Below are 26,281 nucleotides of genomic sequence, written 5' to 3'. Positions count from 1 at the left end.
ATAATTTTTTTTTTTTTTCAGTTTAGGGGTGTGGTTGGAGGTATTAGTAGAGTGGTTGGAGAGCTTGAGTTCTTGTAAATCTCAACAAGAGAATTGCTTGCAATATAGCTTGGAACTTGTGTTTACCTATCCTTTCATTTCTATAACCCTCTTCCTAAGCCTCATTACAACCAATAAAAGTCCTCTTGATTTAAGTTTTGCAATTATGATTGTAGAGATGAAATCTTTATGCAAGCTTATGGTAGATCTTTCACATCTGATTCTTTGAGCAAAACACGTTAAACTAAACATATGTGTGATTGAGTGTATGTCCCGTGAGAAGATCACTAGTTAGCATGTGGTGTTTTTTAAAAAAAAAACTTGAAATTGCATTAGCATGGCTATTACACACACTACACTTCATGGATGATTAAAAAGTTACTGCTAACATTTGAATAAGGAAGATGAACTTGGATTAGCTTGTTTGGTGATAGCTAAGGTTCTTGATGATTTGTTTTCTTGAATGAAATTCTATGAGGGTCACATAGGGCGAAGCTATTGTTTTTCATGTTGCTACTATTTCATATTTTCTTCCTTTTGCTCGAGGACTAGCAAAAGCTAAGTGTGAGGGTATTTGATAAGCTCATATTTATATATATTTTACATCAAATTCACTTGTCTTTTCTTAGTTAGTTCCTTATATTTTTGAGCTATTTACTTTGTTTTTGTGTTTTGTAGGATTTGTCAAGCAAATAAAAGAAAAATAGCACAAGTGGGATTTTAAGTAACAAATTTGTCAAAACTGCCTGTGCAGGTCAGCTGCCTTTAGAAGCAAGTTGCGAACAGCTCAGAATGAATTAGAGAATGAGACTTATATGCTTGGAAAGCTACGGATGTCTATTTTCTGGAGCATTTCGCGGATTGTTAATATCTTTTTTCGAGAAGAAGTTATGACCGTTTTAACACTGAAAGGTTTCCAAGACGCTGAGCAGTTTGTAACTGCATTGAAGGCAATAAATCCAATAAAACTAGCAGCCAAAACTGATGCAGCCAAGAACAAGCCAGCTGACACCTCTTCAAATATCAGATGAAATGGAATTAAAGCTGAGGATTAAGTGGGAGTAATTGGCATAAAGGTTGCCCAAAAAGTTACAATTGTTTTACCATTTCCTCTCACTTATTGTCATCACTAAATGGCTGTTAGTGGGGTGAGTTATGGAGCAGAAATGGGGCAACAAGCGTGGGCATAAAGGCTGCAGGTTGCAGCAGCAAAAGAGAGTTCTTTAGAGGAAAAAAAATAGAAAAAAAGGAAGGAAAGGAAGGAAAAAAGGCAAGGCTGCTGCGTTGAGAAAGGAAGGAAAGGAAGGAGGAAATCTTGGCATTCTCTTCTCTCGGTTTTATCTTCTCAAACTCATGTCTTTCTTTTGGTTTATTTTGAGAACTATGTGTAACTAATTTTTTAGAAGTTAGGGGCTGTTTTGAAGCCCCGAATATGATTGCAATTTTGTTATGACATTTCGTTGAATTACTTTTATGAATGGATGAAACTTGGTTCACTACTTGTCTCATTGATGAATTCTTTATTTGTTTTCTATGGATGCATACGTAGTAAGCATATCTAGGATTCTAATGCTATGAATATGTGTGTGCCTGCCCTTGTCGAATGAGGACCTACATATGTTCTAAAGTAGTACTTGTTAATTGCGATTAACATGTGAGCCAATTTTTAGGATAAGTAAGACAACGCCAGTACTTACGATGCCTTGTGATGACTCAAACTCTTTTCGTTCTTAATGATTTCTACTTGTTAAATCTATGAACACGCCATTCTAGATTGCATGCTAGGGACTAAGTTAAGTTGAAAACGCCATTCTCTTAACATACTACGTAAGAAAGAGTAATAGGTTGAGTTCTAACATTGAGCCAACTTGAGCATCTTCATTCGGAAATAAAAGAAATTTGAATGAAACATAACATGTTTGCATGATTATTTGGTGGTGGATAGCAATACCCCTAACTCGTTTTTCTTAATTTGTGAACTACTTAAAATTTGTTTCTATCCTGTTTTTGTTTGATTTAATTTAAATAGAAAATCAACTCCAAAAATCCCAAACATTTGTATGAGTGTAGCTTTGTGTGTCTAGTATCTGCATATAAAATTTTGTAGACTTTAGATAAGTATAAGTCGGTCTAATAATTATTTTTCGGTGGCTGGTCAGTAGGGACAGCAACCCAGTTTTTGTGACATTTTAGGTAGTTAGATAAAACAATCTTCTGCGGGAAAGACCCTTATTTTCATATGCTACAATTGACAAATCTTAGTGTTAATAAGGAAAATCAATAGGACATTTGTGTGCTACTTTGTGGTGTGCTTTTAATCTTATCATTTACTTGTATAAATGATGGAAAATCAACACAAGCTAAATTAGGCGCCTCCACGCATGTCTCAAGTTTTCGCAAAGGTTTTATAATTACAAATTTATGGTATAATTTTTTTTGAAATGTCATATAAACTTATTCATATTATTTAATTTGTCATACGAACTAAAGTTTAAGCATTTGGCATTTGAATTTTCTGAAATCATAATTTGTCATCTCATCTTAACTCCGTTAAGTTTTTCATCCAAAATAAGGTTATTTTGGACTTCTAACCACATTTTTCACAAGTTTATTTATTTTTTATTTTTATACAAAGGTATATGTAGACTAGGGGTGGGCAATCAATTTTGCTCTCCAAATGTGTTAGGTGGAGCAAAATTAGTCTCACTAATTAACTACGTGAATGGTACTCCTCAACAACATTAGTCGAAACACCAACAAGTGCATAACCATTGATCTCTTCCATCAAACAGAAGTAGATTCCACATGGTTGATGCTTGGGAACATTATCCATTATTCTTGAAGTTTTAGGTCTTAGGTGACAGGGATCACGCTTCTGGCTATGATGCCACCTTTGGGTAGACCCTGATTTTACCATATGTTGTAAAATAAACTCGAAAGTGTGTCGTGAGAGAGATAAGGGGTCTGTTTGTTGCACCTTTGCCGAAGCAAAGCATACCCTTCGGCCTTCAGCGCATCTCTGCCCGAAGCAAAGCATACACTTCGGTGCACCTCCACCATAGCAGGGTACCACCATTTGGTAGACTCCAGCCGAAGCTGAGCATATATCATTCAGTACCTCCCAACAAAATCACTCGGGTACCTTTCTCTCACAGTTGTAGTAGTATTCAGATTTAAGATTTGGAAACTTCTCCTCATTACATTGCTACTTCAAGAGCAATTTAGAGACATGGAACGACAAGAAAAAGAAAATTCTCCAGTCAAAATTCAATCGGACTCCATAAAGAAGCTTCTCCATGGATAGTCGTTGGGCAAAGTATAAGCTTGTCCATTTTGTGAGGACTCATCGCGATGCTGATGATATGACATTTATGTGAGTTTATCAAGAGCAGGATGATGATGGGAAAATTGGGGTGTCTTTGTCCAACTATGATACAGATACTTCACTTTGGTCGTGTATCTTGTAGCTGATACTTTTCGGAAACGATACTTGCTGGATACTCTTTGATACTCATCAGATACGTATCATGTCAGCGGATACATTTTGACTTGATGGATACACGTATCATGCTTTTAGGATACTTTTACACTTTCAAATAAGAAATTAAAAGTAAAAAAATTAACAAGAGACTAAGCTTTATTTGAAATCTGATGTATATGAAGACCTAACCTCTAATTCATATTATATATGAATACATTTCTGACACTTCTTCTACTTATAAGAATACCTTTGCCTTTGAATGATCCTTCAAAACATCTATTCTCAGCAACTCATCCATGCTTGGCATCTTCAATGTAAAGATCTAACATCATATCAACTGTTCTGAGGTATTTGCTGAGGCAATTAGTTGAGTATTTTGAGTGACTTGGTTGAAGAAGTATTCTTGGAGAGGAAGAAAACTGAGTATTTCAAGATGTTTCGTTGAAAATGCACTCTCGGAGAGGAGGAATAGTTAGGCATTTTTACAGGCTTGCTTTGCCATGGAGGATAAAGGTCAACATATATAAGGATTTCCCAATAACAAGTAGTGGTGCTATTAGGATCATTTCTTTTACACTTGTCAGCAACAGTGGTGTAATTGGAATTGTAAAATTCACACGTTCCAACTTTGTTAGAGATCTTTAACAAAGTTGCCCGTGGTATCCAAAAAGCTAAGATTGTGTCTGAAAAAGGTAAGAGATCTTTGATACTATATATGAATACCTTTTTCTTTGAATGATCCTTCAAAACATTGCTTCTTAGCGACTCATCCATGCTTGGCATCTTTAGTGTAAAGAGCCAACATCATATCAACTGTTCTAAGGTATTTGCCGAGGAAATCAGTTGAGTATTTTGAGTGACTTGGTTGAAGAGGTATTCTCGGAGAGGAAGAAAACTGAGTATTTTGATATGCTTCATTGAAAATGCACTCTCGAAGAGGAGAAATAGTTAGGCATTCTTGCAGGTCTGTCTTGCCATGGAGAACGGATGTCGACATATATAGGGATTTCCCAAAAGCAAGTAGTGGTGCTGTTGGGATCATTTTCTTTACGCTTGTTAGCAACAGTGGTGTAATTGGAATTGTAAAATTCACGCGTTTCAACTTTGTCAGCGATATTTGACAAAGTTGCCTGTGATATCCAAAAAGCTGAGATTGCGTCTGAAAAGTGTCAACGAACTTTATTCAAGAAAATCTAGCTTTTGAAATTTGGAGAGCGGTGCCTCTTCAATTTGTGAATGAATGGCAATATTGCCTCTAATGTGAAATATTCTAACACTCAAATTAAAACCCTATGATTGTAGTATATGAAAGTAGGGATCGTTTTAGGCCGGGGATTTGAAAGGCTGCTAATCTACACAAATTAAACTCTAAAACACTAAACTAGACTCAAAAACACAAAACTAGACTCTTATGACTCAAAACTAAACAAACTGACTTAAAACAGCACAACTAAGTGAAATTGACTCAAAACAGACTCTAGGGAGTTATTTGGACGAATTTAAAACTAGTAAGACTCAAAACACTAAATTGGACAGATTTGAACACGTTTCTAATAATCTAACACACTTAATAAAAAAAAGGGGGGGGGGATTGATTTGGATGAAATTAATTAAACTAAATAGATTGCAAAACAAAGTAAATTAGGTACGAAATTAGGTGATTTGAATGGTGAAAAACTAGCCAGAGGGTCATTCTCCACACATGAAACATATGCATACAAATTGATTTCCAGTATTATTTCTTTAAACCATGAATGACAATGCCCTAAATTAATTGTGAATGCGCTAATTAACTTTCAGATTTTCCTAAGTTCATTGAATTGAATGGACATCGCATCATAACCAAATTATTCTTCTCAAGTTCCCTATATGAACAGCATGATCGAGATACATATCAAAGATCATTAAGTTCTATGAAAATCATAAGCACTGACAAAGTATTCGTAACTATGAACTGCATGATACTCTTGCCAAGAATTCACTTAACACAATTGTGACTAGCAATCTCTACTACTTATAAATATAAGTTCACAACGATTAGGTGAAATTCTGTAGCATCAAATCCCTGCATGTAAACTAAGTATGCATCCTTAATAAACACACAAGAATAAGTTCTCAATAAAGCAGATAAGTAAATCACATTCATGTTTTACGAAACAATAACTGGATGTAATCAATTTATATAAAACATATGTCCATGGCTTCGAATTCACCTTTAACTAAAAAGGAATTAGTTCCTCATGTTCATAATAATTGAAAAGCAAAATAAAATAAACATGGAAACGAAACGAGGGAAGAAAGAACTTTGAAAGTCTCCAATGGTTGCATGTGGCTTGCAGCACAACCCTAATCTTCTCCAATGGAAGCCACGACAAAGTCTTCTCTCCTTCAAGGCTGCGGCACAAGGTGTGGAATTCTGATTCTAGGCTTTTATGTGTGTGGTGCGAAAATAGGGTCAGATTTATGTATTTATAGGCTAGGGTTTACAGCACCAATTCCTTGGAGAACAAGGTCAAGGCATGGCCCAATCTAAGAGGGAAAAGGATTAGGGTTTTGGCAGATTTTTGGACTTCAAGAAGAAGGAGGGTGCGGCACTTATTTAGGGCTTCTAGAAGGAATGTGTTATGGCAGGTTCCTAAGCTTCTAGAAGAGGGAATAGGCACCACCTTTCTAGGGGTTCTAGAAAGGATGGTGTGGCATAAGTTTAGGGCAGGGATAAGCTTTCTAGAAGGGTTGCTTCTAGAAAGGGCTTCTAGAAATTTGAAAAGGTTTTAGATAATGCTCCTTCCTTCTTGCTGATTACTCATCTTCCAAGACTTGAATTAATTTTTCCATCTCTTTAGCACATTCCTAGCTTCATTTGATCTTAAAAAACGTCCATTCCTTATGTTCCACATGCATGCAATCCATTCTAGCCCAAAATTGCTCTAAAATGCTCCAAAATGCACTTTCTTACCCACTTTGCCAATTGGACCTACAAACACACAAAAATAACTTAAAACACTCTAATAAGCAGAAAATAACTAAGTAAATACGAAGAAACAAGCTAACTAAGTCGCATAAATATGCTCCTATCAAATTCCCCCACACTTAGCTTTTGCTAGTCCTCGAGCAAAAGAAAAAAAAAACAAAACAAAACACAACCTAAACCTTCCAACTTTTGCCTCATGGATTTCCAATGGAACATGACATGTTAAAAAATCACTACTCACATAGATTTTAGTCATCCCTACCCTCGAGTGCATACTTAATCGTAGTCACCACTCACTAGCTTGCATTTAATCAATTTAAAACATGGTTTTGATGGTAGTAACATGCCTTAGAGAATTCCCTCAATTCCTCACTGGATATACTCTCTATTTTCACACAGATTTTCTGACTACACTCCATATACTAGGTATATGTGAGAAGATTGATGTAAACATGTAGACTAGCCACTCACATATGTTATAATCAAAGAAAGCACTTTCTGGAATTATTAATACATGTAGACTAGCCACTCATGAATGGAATGCCACTACTTAGACGCGAGAACCAGGGATCCCATATGCTCATACCAATCCCAAACTCCACAGATTGAAACACATAACACCCAAGATAGAAGTCTAAGGGTTGTAACGAGGCTAAGGTATTGGCTAACAAAGAATGGTCAAGGATAAACAATAGTTCTTAAAGCAATAGTAAGCAAAGTAATGAAATCAACACCTAGAATTTCCTTTTGAATGCAGCAACTAACTTTAAACACAAGGGGAAGATTCACACAACACTTAAGGTCAAATTCAAACTTTTGGACCATTTCTTCAACAACCAAAACTTGTGAGTTCATTCTCACTTATTTCTCAATTCTTTTCCTTCGTTTTCTTTTCTTTTTCACGCTTTTTTTTTCTTTTTTCTTTCTTTGGAAATAACCTTCCCCCACACTTGTTTTCTGCAATATGTTTGACCAAAAGGAATTCCCTCTAAGTCATGCTCCACTATACTTTAAGAACAAGGGTATGGATAGTCCTATTCTAGGCAAGGTAGGGATGATGTGGCTAACAAAGAAAATAGGCTCAATAAGGCTCAAAGGGATTAAGGCTTTTTGGCTCTGGTGGTAACTACTAAACAACTTCATCTTGTTTTATGTTATGCACTCAATTTTAAGCTTTGAATGACACGGGCATGAGTTCTAGTATTTGGAATTATAATGATGAAAACGCATTCTAAGTAGCAACCAAGCAAAGAAATAATGAGATCATGCAACGACTTTAGAAAACAAAAACATCACAGATTAATAACTTTCCAAACAAAGCTTAGGCTTAAATCTCTCAGGGTTGTAGCGTTAGTTTGAGTTCCTTCCTTCAAGCATGTTACAAACACTGATTTTTTTTTCTTTGTGATTACATGTGAATTCGTAAACGTCAACTACAACCAAGCATAAACCAAAAAGCATATCAAACTTCCACCCATGTTTGTAACTTTCTTTAACAGTCATGTAATTAAAAACCAAATCCTCATCATTGTGTTGAAAGGTACCCAAAGACACAAACAAACACACAAAAACAACTTTAAAACCACTCTTTTTGGGTTTTTCAAACGTTTTCTACTTTTTTTTTCTTCAAATTTTCGTATTTTTCTTTCAAAACACAATAAAACACTTCAAAACACACTAAAAACACTTAAAAACAATGAAGAACAACTCTAGTGGTGCTAGGTGGTAATATCACATGAAAATCATGCAAAAACAACTTGTTTACCCCCCCCACACTTACCAAACATTGTCCTCAATGTTTCAAATATAAACTCACACGCAAACAATCAAAACAACTAACAAACACGACAATCATGGTAGAGTAAAAGCAATAAAGAGAAGGGGTTAGGAACGCAAATCTGGTTGTTGGAGCTATAATTCCATTATGCCTTCATTTGAACACATGGGTTGCCTCCCAAGAAGCACTTGCTTTAACGCCTTCTAGCCGGATGATACCTCCATTTAAGCTTTAATAGAGCCAACGGCATGGAGGGGTATATCCTCCATGACATGCTCCTCAAAAGTCTCATAGTAGGGCTTCAAACGGTGTCCATTGACTTTGAATTTGGACTGCACCATAATGAAAAACATAGTAACAACAAAAGGGCCAATCCATTTAGAATGCAACTTACCCGGAAACAAACGAAGGTGGGAGTTGAAGAGTAACACTTTCTGCCTTATAGAGAATGTCTTGCCATAAATCATCTTGTCATGGGCTGCCTTTGTTTTCTCCTTGTAAATGTGAACGTTTTCATAAGCCTCATTCCGAATCTCTTCAAGCTCGTTCAATTGAAGCTTCCTATGAATTCCAGCGGCATCAATGTCCATATTGAATGTCTTGACTACCCAATGTGCACGATGCTCTAACTCAACAGGAAGATGATATGGTTTCCCATAGATGAGCCAAAATGGTGACATCCCAATTGGTGTTGTGTAGGCTGTATGATACGCCCACAATGCATCATTCAAACGTAAGCTCCAATCCTTCCGAGTGGGTCCAACCGTCTTCTCCCAAATCTGCTTGATTTCCTTATTAGAAACCTTTGCTTGGCCACTTGTTTGAGGATGATAAGGTGTTGAAACCTTATGCATGACATTGTACTTCTTGAGCATCGCCTCAATGGTTCGATTGCAAAAATGGGAACCCCCATCACTTATAAGTACTCTTGGCATTCCAAACCTTGCAAATATGTTAGTTTTAACAAAATCTGCAATCACTTTAAATCATTAGTACGGGTGGCTTTTACTTCCACCCATTTCGACACATAATCCACAACAAACAAAATATAAAGGAAACCATGTGAGGAAGGAAAAGGACCCATGAAATCAATACCCCAAACATCAAAGATTTCGACAGAATAGATAGGATTATGTGGCATTTAATCTTTTGCGCTTATATTGCCCGTTCGTTGACAACGATCACAAGTCATTCAAAATGTTCTACCATCCTTAAAGATAGTAGGCCAATAAAATCCACATTCTAAAACCTTAAGTGTTGTGCGTTATGTGCCAAAATGACCACCACATGCATAAGTATGACAGAAAGTTAAAATTGAATTAAACTCCGAATCATGCACACATCTACGAAGAATCTGATCAGGGGAATATTTCCATAAATAAGGGTCATCCCAAACATAAAATCGTGCATCCTTTTTAAGTTTATCATGTTGGTGCTTGTTTATGGTGGTTGGAACTTGTTTAGTCACTAAATAATTCACCAAATCAGCATACCATGGCTCACTTACCTCAATGGATAACAACTGCTCGTCTGGGAATGCTTATGGAATAGGTAATGGGTCCTCATCATGCACCAAACGACTCAAGTGGTCAGCCACCACGTTTAACTTCATTTCTTGTCTCGAATTTCCATGTCAAACTCTTGGAGAAGTAACATCCAGCGAATAAGCCTTGGCTTGGCTTTCTTCTTTGTGAGCAAATACTTCAAAGCTGCATGATCAGTGTAAATTATAACTTTAGCTCCAAGTAAATAAGAATGAAACTTATCTAAAGCAAATATAACAGCAAGAAGTTATTTTCAGCGGTAGAGTAGTTCAATTGAGCATCATTCAAAGTCCGAGATGCGTAATAGATGACATGCGGCTTCTTGTCTTTTCTTTGTCCCAAAATAGCCCCTAATGCATAATCTGAAGCATTGCACATAAGCTCAAAAGGCAGGCTCAATCTGGTGGGACTATGATGAGGGCCGAAGTTAGCATCTCTTTAAGGTGATTGAACGCCTTCTCACATTCATCATCGAACTTGAATGGCACATCCTTCTGTAAGAGTCGGCATAGAGGTTGGGAAATCTTTGAAAAATCTTTGATGAATCGCCTATAGAATCCTGCATGTCCAAGAAAAGAATGAACCTCTCTCATCGAAGTGGAAGAGGGTAAGTAGCGTACAAGATCTATTTTCGATTTATCAACCTCAATTCCCTTTGCTGAAACTATGTGACCTAAAACTATGCCTTGTTTTACCATAAAGTGACATTTTTCCCAATTCAAAACAAGGTTAGTTTTGATGCATTGTTTCAAGATTAATGTGAGATTATCTAAACAACCATAAAACGAATCACCAAATACGTTAAAATCATCCATGAAAACTTCAACGATCTTCTCAAAAAAATCTGAAAAGATACTTACCATGCAACTTTGAAACGTGGCTGGTGCATTACATAAACCGAATGACATTCGACGATAAGCAAAAGTACCAAATGGACAAGTAAAAGTGGTTTTTTCTTGATCATTTGGAGCTATAACAATCTGATTATATCCTGAATAACCATCAAGAAAACAATAAAAAGAATGACCAGCTAACCTTTCAAGCATTTGAACAATGAACGACAAAGGGAAGTGATCTTTCTTTGTGGTGGTGTCGAGCTTCCTATAGTCAATGCAAACTCTCCAACCTATTTGGATACGAGTGGGCATTCTCTGCATTCTTTACCACGGTGACTCCAGATTTCTTGGGAATAACTTGAACCGGCGAAACCCAACGACTATCCGAAATCGGGTAGATGACTCCGCAATCAAGAAGCTTGATAATCTCATTTTTCATAACTTCCATCATTTAAGGGTTGAGTTGGTGTTGAGCCTCTCGAGTTTGTTTAGCCCCCTCCTCTAGAAGTATGCGATGCATGCAAGTGGTAGGGCTAATTCCCTTAATGTTGACCAACGTCCATCCAATGGCTGTCTTGTGCTCTTTTAACACCCGAATCAGTTTCTCCTTCTCCATTGCCATGAGTGATGAAAAGACTATGACGGGCAACATCTCTTTATCTCCCAAAAAGACATACTTTAAATGATCCGACAATGGTTTAAGCTCAATGATGGGTGCTTGAATCACTGAAGGTAACAACTTGTTAGTAAAGATGAGAATTGGAATTGAGGGCTTACCAACATGGTGGGGCAATGACTCAAAGGCAGCAACCATCTCGACATTTGCTACAAGGATAAGCTCGGCCAGATTGGATTTAAACCTAATTCCTTGTGCAATAATTGTTTTAAGGGCATCCTCATTCAAGAAATCAAGATAATCATGCGCCAAAGAATCAAATACATCAATAGAGAAACAAGAATGATCATCTTTAGGATACCTTATAGTCTCAGAAATATTAAAATCAATAATCTTGCCATCAAATTCCATTGTTAATGTCCTTTTGAACACATCTATCTTGGTGCGGGCTGTTTTTATGAAGGGTCTTCCAAGTAGGATCGGCAAGGGTGTAAAATAGGCCGAATCCTCCATCTCAAGCACATAGAAGTCTATTGGAAATATTAAGTTGTTAACCTTGATAGGAGCATATTTATGTGACTTAGTTAGCTTGTTTTCTTGCATTTTCATAGTTAGTTTATGTTATTATAGTGTTTTAAGCTATTTTTGTGTGTTTGTAAGTCCAAATTAGGGCTGGGCATGGGCCGGGTCGGGTTGAAATTTGGAAGAACTTGGCCCTACCCGTTTTAAAATGTAACAGGGCGGGGCGGGCCGGGTATAAGTATTTTGAGTTTGGGAACCGGACCTAACCCGACCAGTTTCAAATGGGCCAGTTCAGGACGGGTCCACGGGTCCACGGGTCCAACTACTTTTTTTTTTTTTTTTCGGTTTTGGGCATACTACCACCAGCCCACGACCCCAGTTTTGCATCACAAAGTCCACTGTGTAAAGGCATCGCCGCCGTCTACTTGCCACATATCAGCGATCAAGAAACCACATATTTCCAAAACATGCGATTCATCTTCTACTTCCTCTTTCTATAAATGCAAGATAATTAATTAATTAACTCCCAGTTAATTAGATTTGCAACTGCAACCCTTCTGATTTGGGTTATGCAGGGGATCAAAGACCAGGCTTCCCAGAAAAAATCCAATATTTTTCAAGCATTTCTCACACCCCAACCTAAATCCCCAAATAGAACAAATTAATAAAAAAACTCTTCATATAAAATTTCGAATTCATCAAAAAATAAAATAAAACTGAATCCCTAATTAAGCTAAATCCCCAACATTTTTATGAAATTTTCAAGCAAATTAACTGAATCCCTAATTCCTAAATCCCCAAATTCAAATTTAGTACAAAAATGAAATTACATGACGAGAAGAAGAGTAGTAGGAGCCTGGGAACATCGTCTTCCTCACGGATCTAAGAGGGCTAGGACAACGTCGTTTTCCTCACTGACGACTGCGATGAGTTCCGGTCCATCGTCCAGTGCCCACTGCCTTCGCTCAATTTCTCCACAGCCATTGATTTGCAACGGCGCGATAGTTACGACTCGACGGCTGGACTAATGGCATGGCTTCTCCATGGAACAAGGTGGTTTACAAGGCGGTTATGGAGTGGTGTCTATGGCTGGTTAAGCTGCGTTTAGGGCAGGTGAGATGGGAAAGAGAGAAAAGACTGTGAAAGAGAAAGACCGAGAGGAAGAAGATCGAGAGAGATGAGAGATCGAGGGAGGACTGGAGGAAGAGACTCGGAGTGGAGTCTGAGAATAACAAAATGAATGAGAGGGGAGGGTTGAGTGAATTAGGTCTGACTCTGAGAATAAAAGAGAGAGGGTAATCAGTAGGAATGAACGGTAGAGATTTAATCAGTTGGAATGAATGGTCCGGGCTGGGGACTCGTTTTCTCTAGTTTTTAGAACTGGCCCACCCCGTTATTTACCAGGAACCAGCCCGGCCCACCCTATTTTATATTTATAATTTTTGGACCTGCCCTGTACCTGCCCCGAACCGCAAGGATCCGCCTCAACCCGCGGGTCTAGGACCCGTTTGCCCACCCCTAGTCCAAATGACAAAGTTGGTAAGAAAGTGCAATTTAGAGCATTTTAGAGCAGTTTTGGGCCAAGAATGGATAGCTTATGAGTGGAGCAAGATGGATGGACAAATTTGAAGATCAAAAGGCTAGGAAGATGCTAAGGAGATAAAGAAAATAAATTCAAGACAAAGAAGATAAGGAATCAGCTCAAAAAAAGGAAACATTATCCAAAACCTTATCCAACCTTATCTTATCCAAACTAACCTTATCTTATCTTATCCTATCCTAATCTTATCTTACCTTAAATCCAGCTGGAAGGGGACCTAAATATCTGATTTCTAGAGGTCTTAATCCTCTCCTACAAAGGTGGCGCTTCATTTCTTTCTAGAAGACCTTGTGTTCTTTCTAGAAACCTGCCACAACATGTTCCTTCTAGAACCCTATTTTGGTGCCGCACCTTAGCCTTTCTAGAACCCTTTTTCATAGTTTATGTCGCACCCTATATCCTTATTCCTTATGGTTTTTGATGTGTAATCCTTTTTCCCCTTGGTTTCTGCCAAACCCTAACCTTTTCCTATAGGATTGTGCAATCATTTTCCCTTCAGAAATTGTGCATAACCCTAGCTATATATACATGATTTTGCTACATAATTCAACACCACCGCCCATATATTCCTACACCACAACTCACTCCAATTCCCCATAAATTCATCAAGTGACGCAGCAAGGAAGGAAAAATGAGCTTTTTGCCGTGACTTGCAATCCAATGAGGGTTCGAATCTGCCATTGGAGTTGCTGGGACATTCATGGTTCTTTCTACCTTTAGATTTGTTTCAATGTTGGTTTTAATATTGTTTTCAATTATCATGAACATGTGGAACTAATTTCTTTTTAGTTAGAGGTGAATTCGAAGCCATGATTATATGTTTTATATGAATTGATTACATCTAGTTGTTGTTTCTTGAGTCTTGAATGTGATTTGCTTATCTGAGTTATCAAAACTTGTTTATGTATGTTGATTGAGGATGCATACTTACTTTGCATGCATGAATTTGATGCTAGAGTATAAAGGAGTTTCACCTAATCGTTATGAACTTATATTCACAAGTAGTGGAGATTGCTAGTCACAATCGTGTTAAGTGAATCCTTGGCAGGAGTATCATGCTTGTCATAGTTACGAATGCCTCGTCAATGCTTATGGTTTTCAAAGAACTTAATGGCCTTTGATATGTCTTTCTAACATGCTTTTTATAGTTAGGGAACTTGATAAGGATAATTTGGTTGCAATGCGTATTCCATCTAATTCAATGAATTAAGGAAAATCTGATGGTTAATTTGTGCTATCACAGTTAACTTGGGGTGTTGTCATTCATAGTCTAAAGGAATAATAACTGGAAATTGGTTTGTATGCATATGTCATGTGTGGAGAAGGACCCTCTAACTAGCCTTTCACCCTTTTGAATTCACCAAATTCGTTTTATTAAAGTGTTTTATGCAAAGTTTATGTTTTAAGTTTTAAATTCGTCAAAAACAATCCCCCTTTCATTAAGTGTTGTTAGTTGAGTCATAATTTGTTTTTTTTAGTCTTTTTAGTCAAGTTAAGTCTTATTTTCATCAAAGTCACTTGTTAGGTCTAGAATTGAGTCTTTTTTTATTGTTTGTTGCTGTTTTGAGTGTTTTGAGTCAGTTTTAAGTTTATAGAGTCTAGTTTAGTGTTTTTGAGTCTTATTTGTGTTGATTAGCATCCCTAGTTAATCCCCGGTCTAGAACGATCCCTTCTTACATCTTTACTACAATTGTCAACAATAGGCTTTAATTTGTGTGTCAAGTTAATTCTCACATCAAACCTGCACCAAAACATCTTCCAAAACTCCTTTTGGATATGCATTAGAATGATCGGCTAATTGAATTATAACACCATCGTTTTTAAGCTCTCCTAAGTTCATAGATGCATAAATAGAGTATGGCATGACATTAATGGAAGCACCTAAATCCAACATGGCATGTTCAAACTTGGTATTTCCAATAACACAAGGGATTGTAAAACTACCTGGATCTTTGCATTTAGGTGGTAGTTTTCTTTGCAAAACAGCAACTACATTTTCACTTACCTGAACCACTTCTTTTTTCGAAATCCTCCTCCTTGTTGTACAAAGCTCTTTTAAAAACTTAGCATACCTTGGAACTTGCTTTATTGCATCAAGGAGTGGGATATTGACTTGTACCTTCCTGAAAGTCTCTAAGATGTCTTTTTCATTCTCTTCCTTCTTAGATTACATAAACCTGCGAGGGAAAGGCACATTTGGTGGAATTAGGTTATAATGGGTCGAATTTGGAACAACCTTACCTGAAAGTGACGGTTTAGGGGCCTTGGAAGGATGCGGTAAGGTTTGTTCCACCCTTGCCGCAACTTTGTCCACTTCATCTTCCTCGAGCAGCAGCTTTTTGTCCTCTTTTTGACTTGATATGGACGTGTTTAGCTTGGTTCCAATCTCTTTACCACTTCTCAAAGTGATAGCCTTGGCAGTTTCAAAACCTCCTTTTGGATTGACAATGGTTGAGCTAGGTAGTTTACCTTCTTCTTGAAACTGCCTCATTGAGCTAGGCTTTCATCTTCAGAATATTCCCATCCACATTGATAGGTGTCATACTTGAGCATACTATTTCAAATTCCTTCAAATGCTTGTTTGTATCTTCCATGGACAACCCATGGTATTTGGGAATATGATGCAACAAGCTTGACTTCAACTCGAACTCATCGGTTTTGCCTTGGGTTGCTGTAGGGTATTGAATGCAAAGAGGCACAACATTGTCCAATCCCAAGGCTGAAAGTTCCTTGATTGTTCGATTATCCATAGCCATGACTTGTTCCTCTTCCTCTATCTCTTCAAATTCAAATTCAGAACTAGAACTAGGTAGACATGGTTCTGGTCGCCTTCTTTTCCTTCTCAATGTTCGTTCAAAATTATCGTCAAACTCCAATATATGCTCACGAACAGCTTGAGAACTATGAGTCATAAACTAGTACCTAAAACAAAGAAAACAAGACAAAACAAAATCAGAAAACAAAACCAAATAGAAACAAAACTAGAATGAAACTCACGGCACAAAGGGGAAGATTAGCAATTTTGCTAATCCCCGGCAACGGCGCCAAAATTTGATGTGAAATATTCTAACACTCAAATTAAAACCCTATGATTGTAGTATATGAAAGTAGGGATCGTTTTAGGCTGGGGATTAGAAGGGTTGTTAATCTACACAAATTAAACTCTAAAACACTAAACAAGACTCAAAAACACAAAACTAGACTCTTATGACTCAAAACTAAACAAATTGACATAAAACAGCACAACTAAGTGAAATTGACTCAAAACAGACTCTAGGGAGTTATTTGGATGAAATTAAAACTAGTAAGACTCAAAACACTAAATTGGACAAATTTGGACACTTTTCTAATAATCTAACACACTTAGGGGATTGATTTGGATGAAATTAATTAAACTAAACAGATTGCAAAACAAAGTAAATTAGGTACAAAATTAGGCGATTTGAATGGTGAAAAACTAGCCAAAGGGTTATTCTCCACACATGAAACATATGCATACAAATTGATTTCTAGTATTGTTTCTTTAAACCATGAATGACAATGCCCCAAATTAATTGTGAATGCACGAATTAACTTTCAGATTTTCCTAAGTTCATTAAATTGAATGGACAACGCATCGCAACCAAATTATTCTTCTCAAGTTCCCTATATGAACAACATGATAGAGATACATATCAAAGATCATTAAGTTCTATGAAAATCATAAGCACTGACAAAGCATTCGTAACTATGAAATGCATGATACTCCTGCCAAGAATTTACTTAACACGATTGTGACTAGCAATCTCTACTACTTATAAATATAAGTTCATAACGATTAGGTGAAATTCCCTTATATTTCAGCATTCAATCCCTGCATGCAAACTAAGTATGCATCCTTAATAAACACACAAGAATAAGTTCTCAATAACGCAAATATGTAAATTACATTCATGTTTTACGAAACAATAACTGGATGTAATCAATTTATATAAAACATATGTCCATGGCTTCAAATTCACCTCTACCTAAAAAGGAATTAGTTCCTTATGTTCATAATAATTAGTTCCAATAGTTGCAGGTGGCTTGCGGCACAACCCTCATCTTCTCCAATGGAAGCCACGGCAAAGTCTTCTCTCCTTCAAGGCTGCGGCACAAGGTGTGGAATTCTGATTCTAGGCTCTTATGTGCGTGGTGCGAAAATAGGGTCAGAATTATGTATTTATAGGCTAGGGTTTTCGGCACCAATTCCTTGGAGAACAAGGTCAAGGCACGTCCCAATCCAGGAGGGAAAAGGATTAGGGTTTTGGCAGATTTTTGGACTTTTAGAAGAAGAAGGGTGCGACACTTATTTAGGGCTTCTAGAAGGAATGTGTTATGGCAGGTTCCTAAGCTTCTAGAAAAGGGAAGAGGCGCCACCTTTCTAGGGATTCTAGAAAGGATGGTGCGGCATAAGTTTAGGGCAAGGATAAGCTTTCTAGAAGGGTTGCTTCTAGAAAGGGCTTCTAGAAATCTGAAAAGGTTTTGGATAATGCTTCTTCCTTTTAGCTGATTACTCATCTTCAAAAACTTGAATTAATTTCTCCATCTCTTTAGCACATTCCTAGCTTCATTTGATCTTAAAAAACGTCCATTCCTTATGCTCCACATGCATGCAATCCATTCTAACCTAAAATTGCTCTAAAATTCTCCAAAATGCACTTTCTTACCAACTTTGCCAATTGGACCTACAAACACACGAAAATAACTTAAAACACTCTAATAAGCAGAAAATAACTAAGTAAAAACGAAGAAACAAGCTAACTAACTCGCATAAATATGCTCATATCAGCCTCTTCTTTTATAGAGGCATCAATTGTGTTTAAAAGCAAGCTCAGAAAGTTGCTGCTTGTATAAATTTCCTCGTTTTGCATTTATGAGATTTCAATTTATCTAACCTTTTTTTCCTTCATCATTTCTGAAAATGGCTTGCCTATCTGACTGTCGTTTCAATTTGAATGTTGTGGAATATGCAAACATGTCTCCTCAAGACAATCTATGTCATCCATCCTTCTTATCCACTAATGGTCATCTTACGGTTGGGGACTCTGTGATAAAGAATAACATAATTGTTACAATGATAGCTTGGAATCTTCTCACTCCCAAGTATAAAAAGATACTTTCAAAACAGTTCGACAAATTAGTTGTTCAAGACTCTCTGGTTTTCAGTGTTCAGTGTGTGAGCTCTGTATCAAATATGGGCCAACGCCTACTTACTCGAACTCACTAAGTTGAATCATTAATGACTGAGGTGGCAAATCTTAGATGAGAGATCAGATTGCTCAAGTACATAAATAGAGGGTTGCACATGCTTGCAAATAATTACTCAATGAGCATGAAAAGAAAGCTTGACTAGTTGCAGGAATCTGAAAGTCGGATTCAAAGTGACCATCAGAGGTTTGTGGCTTTATTCCAAAGGCACCAATTGCAATCGTCGTCTGGAGTTTTACCAAGTATTGAGGCTCCAAATAATCAATCTTCGGTGCCTCTTCTTTTTGGAGTTCCGCCAAGTACTGAAGCTTTACATGATCAATCTCTAGTGCCTCCCCCTTCTAGTGTTCTGCCAAGTACTTGAGGCTTCACATGATCTGTCTCTAGTGCCACCTCCTTCTGGGGTTCTGCCAAGTAATGTATAATCCTTGTGTCTCTGAAATTTTTTATTCCAACTTGTTAGATATAGAAACCCATGAAAACTTCTGGTTCCATAATCAATAAATAAATGAGCAAACGATGAAATATTCTAGTTCCAAGAATATAAATCAATGAACCTTTTAATGGATAAGAATAGTGTTGTGCTAAATACAATAAAGTATATACTTCACTAAGATGTGGAAGAATAATGTTGTGCTAAATATAATAAAGCATATACTTCACTAAGATGTGGTCCTTCTGGACCAAATATCAATTTATCTTTTCCCTCATGAAGATAAATGATCATTCTTAGTGTCTAAACATTGGTTAATTATTTGAGTATTTAACTCATAATCTTCAACCCATATGGTTCTTTAATATCATAAACATCATGGATAAGATTCATGTTGGCATACTGTTCGATCTGCAGCTCGAGATAATATTCATTTCAACACTTTATAATCTTTCTAGACTATTCAGGAGTTCAAATCTAATATCATCAACTCTTGCAAGAGATTTTAGTATGTTGCAACAATATCATAATGATAGTACTCACTAAGGAAATTTATACCATCCACTCGTATTGAGTATATAATTTATGCTTTACCGCTTACTTCAAACAATTTGAATCATTCATGGATTTTCTACACTTCATGACACATTACCCTTTTAGAACTTATACAGAGCAATTTGCTCCCATGTATACTTGAGGGATTTACTTATGGAGACATAATTTGGGTGACTCACAACCCTTCATATATAATTCTCCATTTATATGAACTCGTTTATAGGAGTATAATTTCAGGTTTCAATTAGTAACCTTATGTTATATCATGTGAGTGTATTTCACTGTATTACAAATGCCCATATGTAGCCTCCTTGGTTCAACATCATTTGGCTATTTGTATTATAGACATATAAATAGGTCCATTTTTCCACATTCTTACAAAATTGTAATGGAATTTCCTTTCTCCATTTTGGCCAATAATTGGAGAGTTCAAGTCACATGTTTCTCTGATGAGAGTGCTAGAAGGTTTTGATCAGTGAGAGTAATTCGTTTGCTGCTGCAATATTGAAAAGGTCTGATGCAATTAGTTTATTCCTAATGAAGTTATTGTTTGAGCTATTGGTTATGAATTGTTTTTTGTTTAATTGTTAGACATGCTGCTTTCAATTGTGATTAATACACATTGATCTTTTGAAAAGTGGGAGCAAATTGTTGAATGACTCTTTATATATCGGTTTGATCATGAGTTAAATTTGCAGATTGAATATGTGTGGACTTTGAATTAATACTGTATTTGGTTTGTAGTTGAAGGTTCTTAGTTTCTATATTTTGAGATGCAATGGAGCATTAGTCATGATGGTAAATTCTTGAATAAGGCTGTGTGATCACTTCTTTGTAATTGGTTAGGTTGTGTCTAAAATTGATCTCATGCTCAAGTGGGATAATGTAAGAGTATGAGCATGAGCATGAGATTAGATGTTTTGACATTTGATGTTTAAGTCCAATTAGTCTAAAGAATGCCTTATTAGAAGATGAATGCAAACTCTTGTTTATGAAGGATTTTACTATAGTATTGAATTGAGAAAGGTGAGAAAACACATACAGTTTTTTATATGGATTGTAACAGGGAGTCCATATTGGGATATGACAATGATTGTATATGCCTATATATATTGGAACCTCTATTCTCACAGTACTACACTCTTTTACGGAAATAAGTCATATTATTAGTTTGAGCATAAAGTGTACTGACAGAGAGAAGAAGGCTCGGCTAGCAATTATTCACTTTCATAGCTTCATGACTTCATCAAATGGGAATTCTTCCGGTTAGTTTGCAATATTTGATTAATGGATTAAGGTTTTGTGTTTTGTCTAGTTGTGATTCATGAAACTAAACCTTTGTTGTGGTTTGATGGTTTATAGAGCTCAATCACAATTTGATCAGGGACTGAGCTTATAGGAAGGAAACATTGATAGATTTGCTGGTCAATCTATCTTGTTATTTTTTTGCCCCTTTTTATCATTTTTTTTAATTATTTATTTATTGGGGAAAATTTTATAGGACAACAATAAGGCTAGCAATGCTTTAAGGCATGGAATGTTGGGATGTGAAAACATCAACACGTACATAAAATAGGTGTAGTGGAGATGAGAATGTTTCGTTGGATGTGTGGGCACACGAGAAATGATAAGATTATGAATGAGGATATCCGAGGTAAAGTAGGAGTAGCCGAAATTGAAGAAAATATGAGAGAAAATCAGTTACGGTGGTTTGGACATGTGAAACGAAGGCCTACTGACGTTCCAGTTAGAAGATGGGATTACGAGACAGAGGTTTAGGGCCAAAGGGGTAGATGAAGACCTAGGAAGACTTTAGAAGAGACTATAAGAAAAGACTTAAGAGTACTTGGATCTAATGGAAGACGTGACACATAACTGAACACAATGACGTTCTAGGATTCATATAGCCAACCCCACTTAGTGGGAAAATGCTTTGTTGTTGTTGTATTTATTTATTGGGCAAGTTATGTGGTACTTTGTTATGGCATTCAACTGGGTTCGTGGAAACTTTCGAATTACAATGATGTGCTTCAACACTCCCTGTGATATAAGACATCTTGTGATCTCTGTGTTGATGTTGATTAATTTGGTGATACACTATAATGCCATGAAGCAGTTCCAGCTAGGGGCAGCTATAATTTTATTGTCAATTATTCCTTGCTCTTGAGAAAGGGTTATCTTCTAGTGATGCAGAGGAAGACACGTTTCCGTTTTATGTTGGTATTGCTCACAACTTGAAAGTGACGGTTTTATACCCGTTACCTAGCTTCCTCTTGTTGTTATTAGGGTTCATTACCAAATTATAGCTCATCATTTGCTTTCGATTTCGGGTTATGGATGAGGATCTGGATTCATCTCATTTGTATATTTTGGCAAGTGCCAACTAAGCTTTCGATCTGTTTACTGCTTTCAGACAATATAGACTCAGGTGATTATATGCTTCTATATAGGGTGCATTTTTGCTCACCCACATTAACTTTAGTGTATGCTTCCATACACCTATTTGTTTGCTTCATATTCTAACCCTAAACAAATGAAAAACTTAAACCCAACAACGTTTCAAGTTCCCAATCGAGCCAACTCCAACAAACACCCATCTTAGAAGTTCTTACTTCTTTACATTTCAATTTTCTTCTCATATTTTTCATCAGAAAAACAATGTGCTATAATCAGTCTCTTAAGTATGTGGGCAACTAAACCTTACAAAACTCAGAGAAATCACTAGAACTTGGGTGGCCTGAAGCCCTGATATGCATGAATTGAATATCTTATTCTTTTTCTGGTATACAGATTGAGATATTTTTGAAATCTTGATTAATATGTTAATATATTGATAACTTACATACATGAGCCTATTTTCTTTTCTTTTTTGTAAATTGTGAAGTTGTGTTTAGGGATAACTTTTTGTTGTATATTGTTTTCTTCTTAGGCAAAGTTTGGGTGAGTGAAAATTCAACTATGTGTATATAAATAGGTTGTTATTATTTGCATCAATATTTAAAAGCCCTTTTTTTTGTCAATTATTAAAAGCCATTTATTTTGATAAGGGTTTTTCCTCATAAATGGTCCCTAAAATGACCCTTACCATCAAGATGGTTCCGTAAGCATGTGGAGATACACTGCCATTTTATCAGAGAGAAGGTTCTACAAGAAGAAGAAATTGAGATGCTGCTAATTAATTAAGATAGATGATCAAGTTGCGAACCTGTTCACTAAAGGTTTGAGTACCGGTAAGTTTGAAAAGTTTTATCATCAACTCAACATGGAGAAAAAAAAAGGGGTCTGATATCCACACACCCCATTTTACTTCTCATACACATTTTTAATTTTCGGCCGTCGGATCGGATGAATTGAAGAAGATCAACGGACAAAAATTATCAAGGGGTGTGTGAGAAGTAAAATGGAGTGTGTGGATAACACATTAAAAAAAAGGTGTGGTGTTAAGGGGAGAGAGTGGGAGAGAGATGGGGAACATTTTTGCAGTCTGCAAGTTTATTCTGCGCGGGGTTATGAAGCTAGTAGGGATGAGATCCCAAACTGTGGAAATCGAGCCAGGAACTGTCATGAACTTCTGGGTCCCCAACAAAATTACAGAAAACCAAAAATTCAAGCCAGCCGTGGTATTCATCCATGGGTTTGCAATGGATGGCATCACAACATGGCAATTTCAAGTGCTATCTCTTGCCAAAGACTACGCAGTTTACGTTCCGGACCTTCTCTTCTTTGGCGGCTCCACCACGGATAAACCGGATAGGTCACCGGAGTTTCAAGCGGAGTGTGTGGCAAAGGGTTTGAGGATGCTTGGGGTGGAGAGGTGCACCTTGGTGGGGTTGAGCTATGGAGGCATGGTTGGGTTTAAGATGGCTGAGTTGTACCCTAATTTGGTTGAGTCTATGGTGGTGACTTGCTCCGTTATGGCTTTGACCAGATCAATCACCAATGCATCTCTTGAGAGACTGGGGTTCAAATGCTGGTCAGATTACTTGCTTCCCGACTCAGTTAAGGGTGTGAGAAACATATTTGAAATTGCTACCTATAAATTTCCACATCTCCCCGATTGGATTTGCAAACACTATTTGGAGGTATGTTATTTGGAGTAATTAGATAGTTAATTATGCTAACTAAGTAACCCACGCATGTTGATCTGGATTAGTACTAGGTTCATGCTTCTTTTGACTCTTAAACATTTGAGTCAATGCATATATGGGCATTGTGGCTGCAGGTTATGTTTGAACATAGAGAAGAGATGGAGGAACTTTTGGCGGCATTGGTTGTGGATGACAAGGACTTTACAGCTGCTCATTACCCACAGGTTTTCTTCATATACACTAGCACATAGCACACACACAAAGTGTGTAAATTATTTCTCTTAATAAGTGCATATTTTTTTTCTATACTATTATTTGTCTGTGAACAATTTCTCTTAATAAGTGCATATTTTTTTTTAATATTACATAATTACTGTTTTGTCTTCCTTATGCAAATATTGTGTATCAATGGAAAAATAAGTAATTGTCAGTTTTCCATAAAAAAAAAAAAAAAGGTAAAATAGTAAAAATAGGGATATGATTATCATTTTGTCAAAAGATACAAAATTACTATTTTTCCCTCCTCATGTCAATATTGTGTATTCAAAAGTGAGGGTAAAATTGGAAGAAAATGGGGCAAAAAGTTGACAAGCCCTCTTCTCTTAATAGAATAGATTACAAACAATCTGATAATGTTAAGAGTTGTTTGATAACCATTTCTTTTTTTGTTTAGTTTTTATATTTTTAAACTGAAAACTTGTTTAGTATTGAAAACCCAACACTGAAAACTATTTTTGTGAAAGCTGAAAACTGAAATGGCTATTAAACGGATCGTAAAGCAATCAAAGAAAGTGATCTATCTAATTTTTTTTTCTCCAAAACTTTCCTTTGATACAAATGACTCGTTTTCTTGCAGCGGGTGCATCTGTTGTGGGGAGAGAATGACAAGATTTTCGACATGGAAACTGCCAAAAATCTCAAGAAGTATGCCCAACTTGTCTTAGACAATGCATTATTTTACTCATTCAAGAACTTTCACTTTGATATAAAACCTAAAATGGATCAAATCACAGAGAATGCCAATGGACCATGTTTTTAGACGATACTTTATATACGATATGATGTGACGCTGTTGATGATTGGATTCCTTCTATAGTGCTTATAAAATGAAATCCAACAATCAACTGCTACATCATTTGGCCTAAAAAATATGTTCAAGACTTCATGTAGCCTCTCTAGCAACACTTAATTTGTTATAGTCATAAAAATCTTTCTGATAATCCATTTATTTTGGGGTCTTCTGATTATATTACAGCCAACTAGGAGACAACGCAACTCTAAAGTCCATTGAGAAGACCGGCCATCTTGTTCAAGTGGAAGGACCATTTGTTTACAACGGGGAACTCAAGAGATTTCTCTCTTCTCTGTTACAAGAAAATGTGCACGAACAGTAAGCAAACTTTGCAAACACTTAAACTCTAATAGTTCCCAGTTTGAAATTAAATCACTGTTTTAAGAAGGCTAACGTGATCGATACGTGGTTCATTTCGCGTTGTAAATTGTTAAGTTGGCCAAAAGGCCCTTCGAAAAAACAAAATACAAATATTGTGTGCTGATATCATGCAATCGATTTCTTTCTTTCCCCAGTTTTTGTTTATTTTCTATGTAATAAAATATTTGAGACACAGCTGTGTGAAAGTATATTCTACACTTTTGCTAACGTTATTGATGATGAAACAAATATGATATTTTAGATGTCAATATGTTATTAGTTTACTAGAGCATCCCCAACAGTTTTTCTTTAATGTGATTTTTTAAATACAAATTTATTGATCAACTTGGCATTTTGAAAACTTCAATACAACAGACTCACAAGTCTTAGTATTCTTCTATTACTGTTAATCATGTGCTTTTTTTTTTAGTATTTCATTTTTAAGAAAAAGTTAACAATGACACACTACCATAATAAAAGGAAAGGGTAAATTACCCTAAACCACCTCAATTTATGTTTGCACCATAATTTCATATCTAATCTTTAAAATATTGTAATGTCATACCTTAACTTAAAAATTCGTTTGATACATTAACTGTCATTCAAGTCAATTTTTTCCTTTTTCTTCCCTTCCTTTTACCCTTTTACACTTTTTTTTTCCTTTCTCTTTTTTATTTCTTTTTTCCCTCCCGACCTTTGCAAAATCCACATCGACGCCCATCCTTCTGACCAGCCCCCCATCCTTAACTAGATGCCCCACCTCTCCAACCCCAAAATCCTCACTGCCATTCAACGCGCCGTTTTCGACGTTTCCTAAATCTGTCCCATCCTCAAAACCCTTGGCGACCGACTTGACCACGAGCTCGTCGACACCAGCCTCTTGGTGACTGACTTGACCACGAGCTTGTCGACACCACCCTCTTGATTCCCTCGAGGACTACCACGGCTCCCACCAGCCATTCAAATCTCATCCTATCTAAAACCCCACCTTCCACTAGCCTCCAATATGGATATGTAGGTGGCTAGAGAAAGAGATAAATGGGTAGGGCTCAAAAAGAAAGGGAGAGAGAGGTGAGGGCAAAGGAATTGGATGTGCACAAGCAATCTTGACTTATCTTATGTTTGTCTTTAAATTTCCCGATAAGTTATGCAAAGAAA

General features: G+C 36.6%; 2 protein-coding genes across 2 annotated transcripts; one reads left to right on the top strand and one right to left on the bottom strand.

Moving 5' to 3' along the window:
- Nucleotides 1-8,492: 8,492 nt before the first annotated feature.
- Nucleotides 8,493-9,143, bottom strand: LOC126584206 (uncharacterized). The gene has a single exon (XM_050248666.1). The coding sequence runs from the start codon at nt 9,141-9,143 to the stop codon at nt 8,493-8,495; it is 651 nt and encodes a 216-aa protein (XP_050104623.1).
- Nucleotides 9,144-23,048: 13,905 nt separating this feature from the next.
- LOC126585995 (uncharacterized) lies at nt 23,049-25,273 on the top strand. Its single transcript, XM_050250647.1, has 4 exons — nt 23,049-23,685; nt 23,826-23,915; nt 24,548-24,615; nt 24,947-25,273. The coding sequence occupies exons 1-4, from the start codon at nt 23,068-23,070 to the stop codon at nt 25,083-25,085; spliced, it is 915 nt and encodes a 304-aa protein (XP_050106604.1). The 5' UTR covers nt 23,049-23,067; the 3' UTR covers nt 25,086-25,273.
- Nucleotides 25,274-26,281: the final 1,008 nt, after the last annotated feature.

The sequence above is a fragment of the Malus sylvestris genome, chromosome 10 (assembly GCF_916048215.2).
Source record: "Malus sylvestris chromosome 10, drMalSylv7.2, whole genome shotgun sequence".
Lineage (NCBI taxonomy): Eukaryota > Viridiplantae > Streptophyta > Magnoliopsida > Rosales > Rosaceae > Malus > Malus sylvestris.
This window is presented reverse-complemented; position numbering and strand designations above follow the sequence as displayed.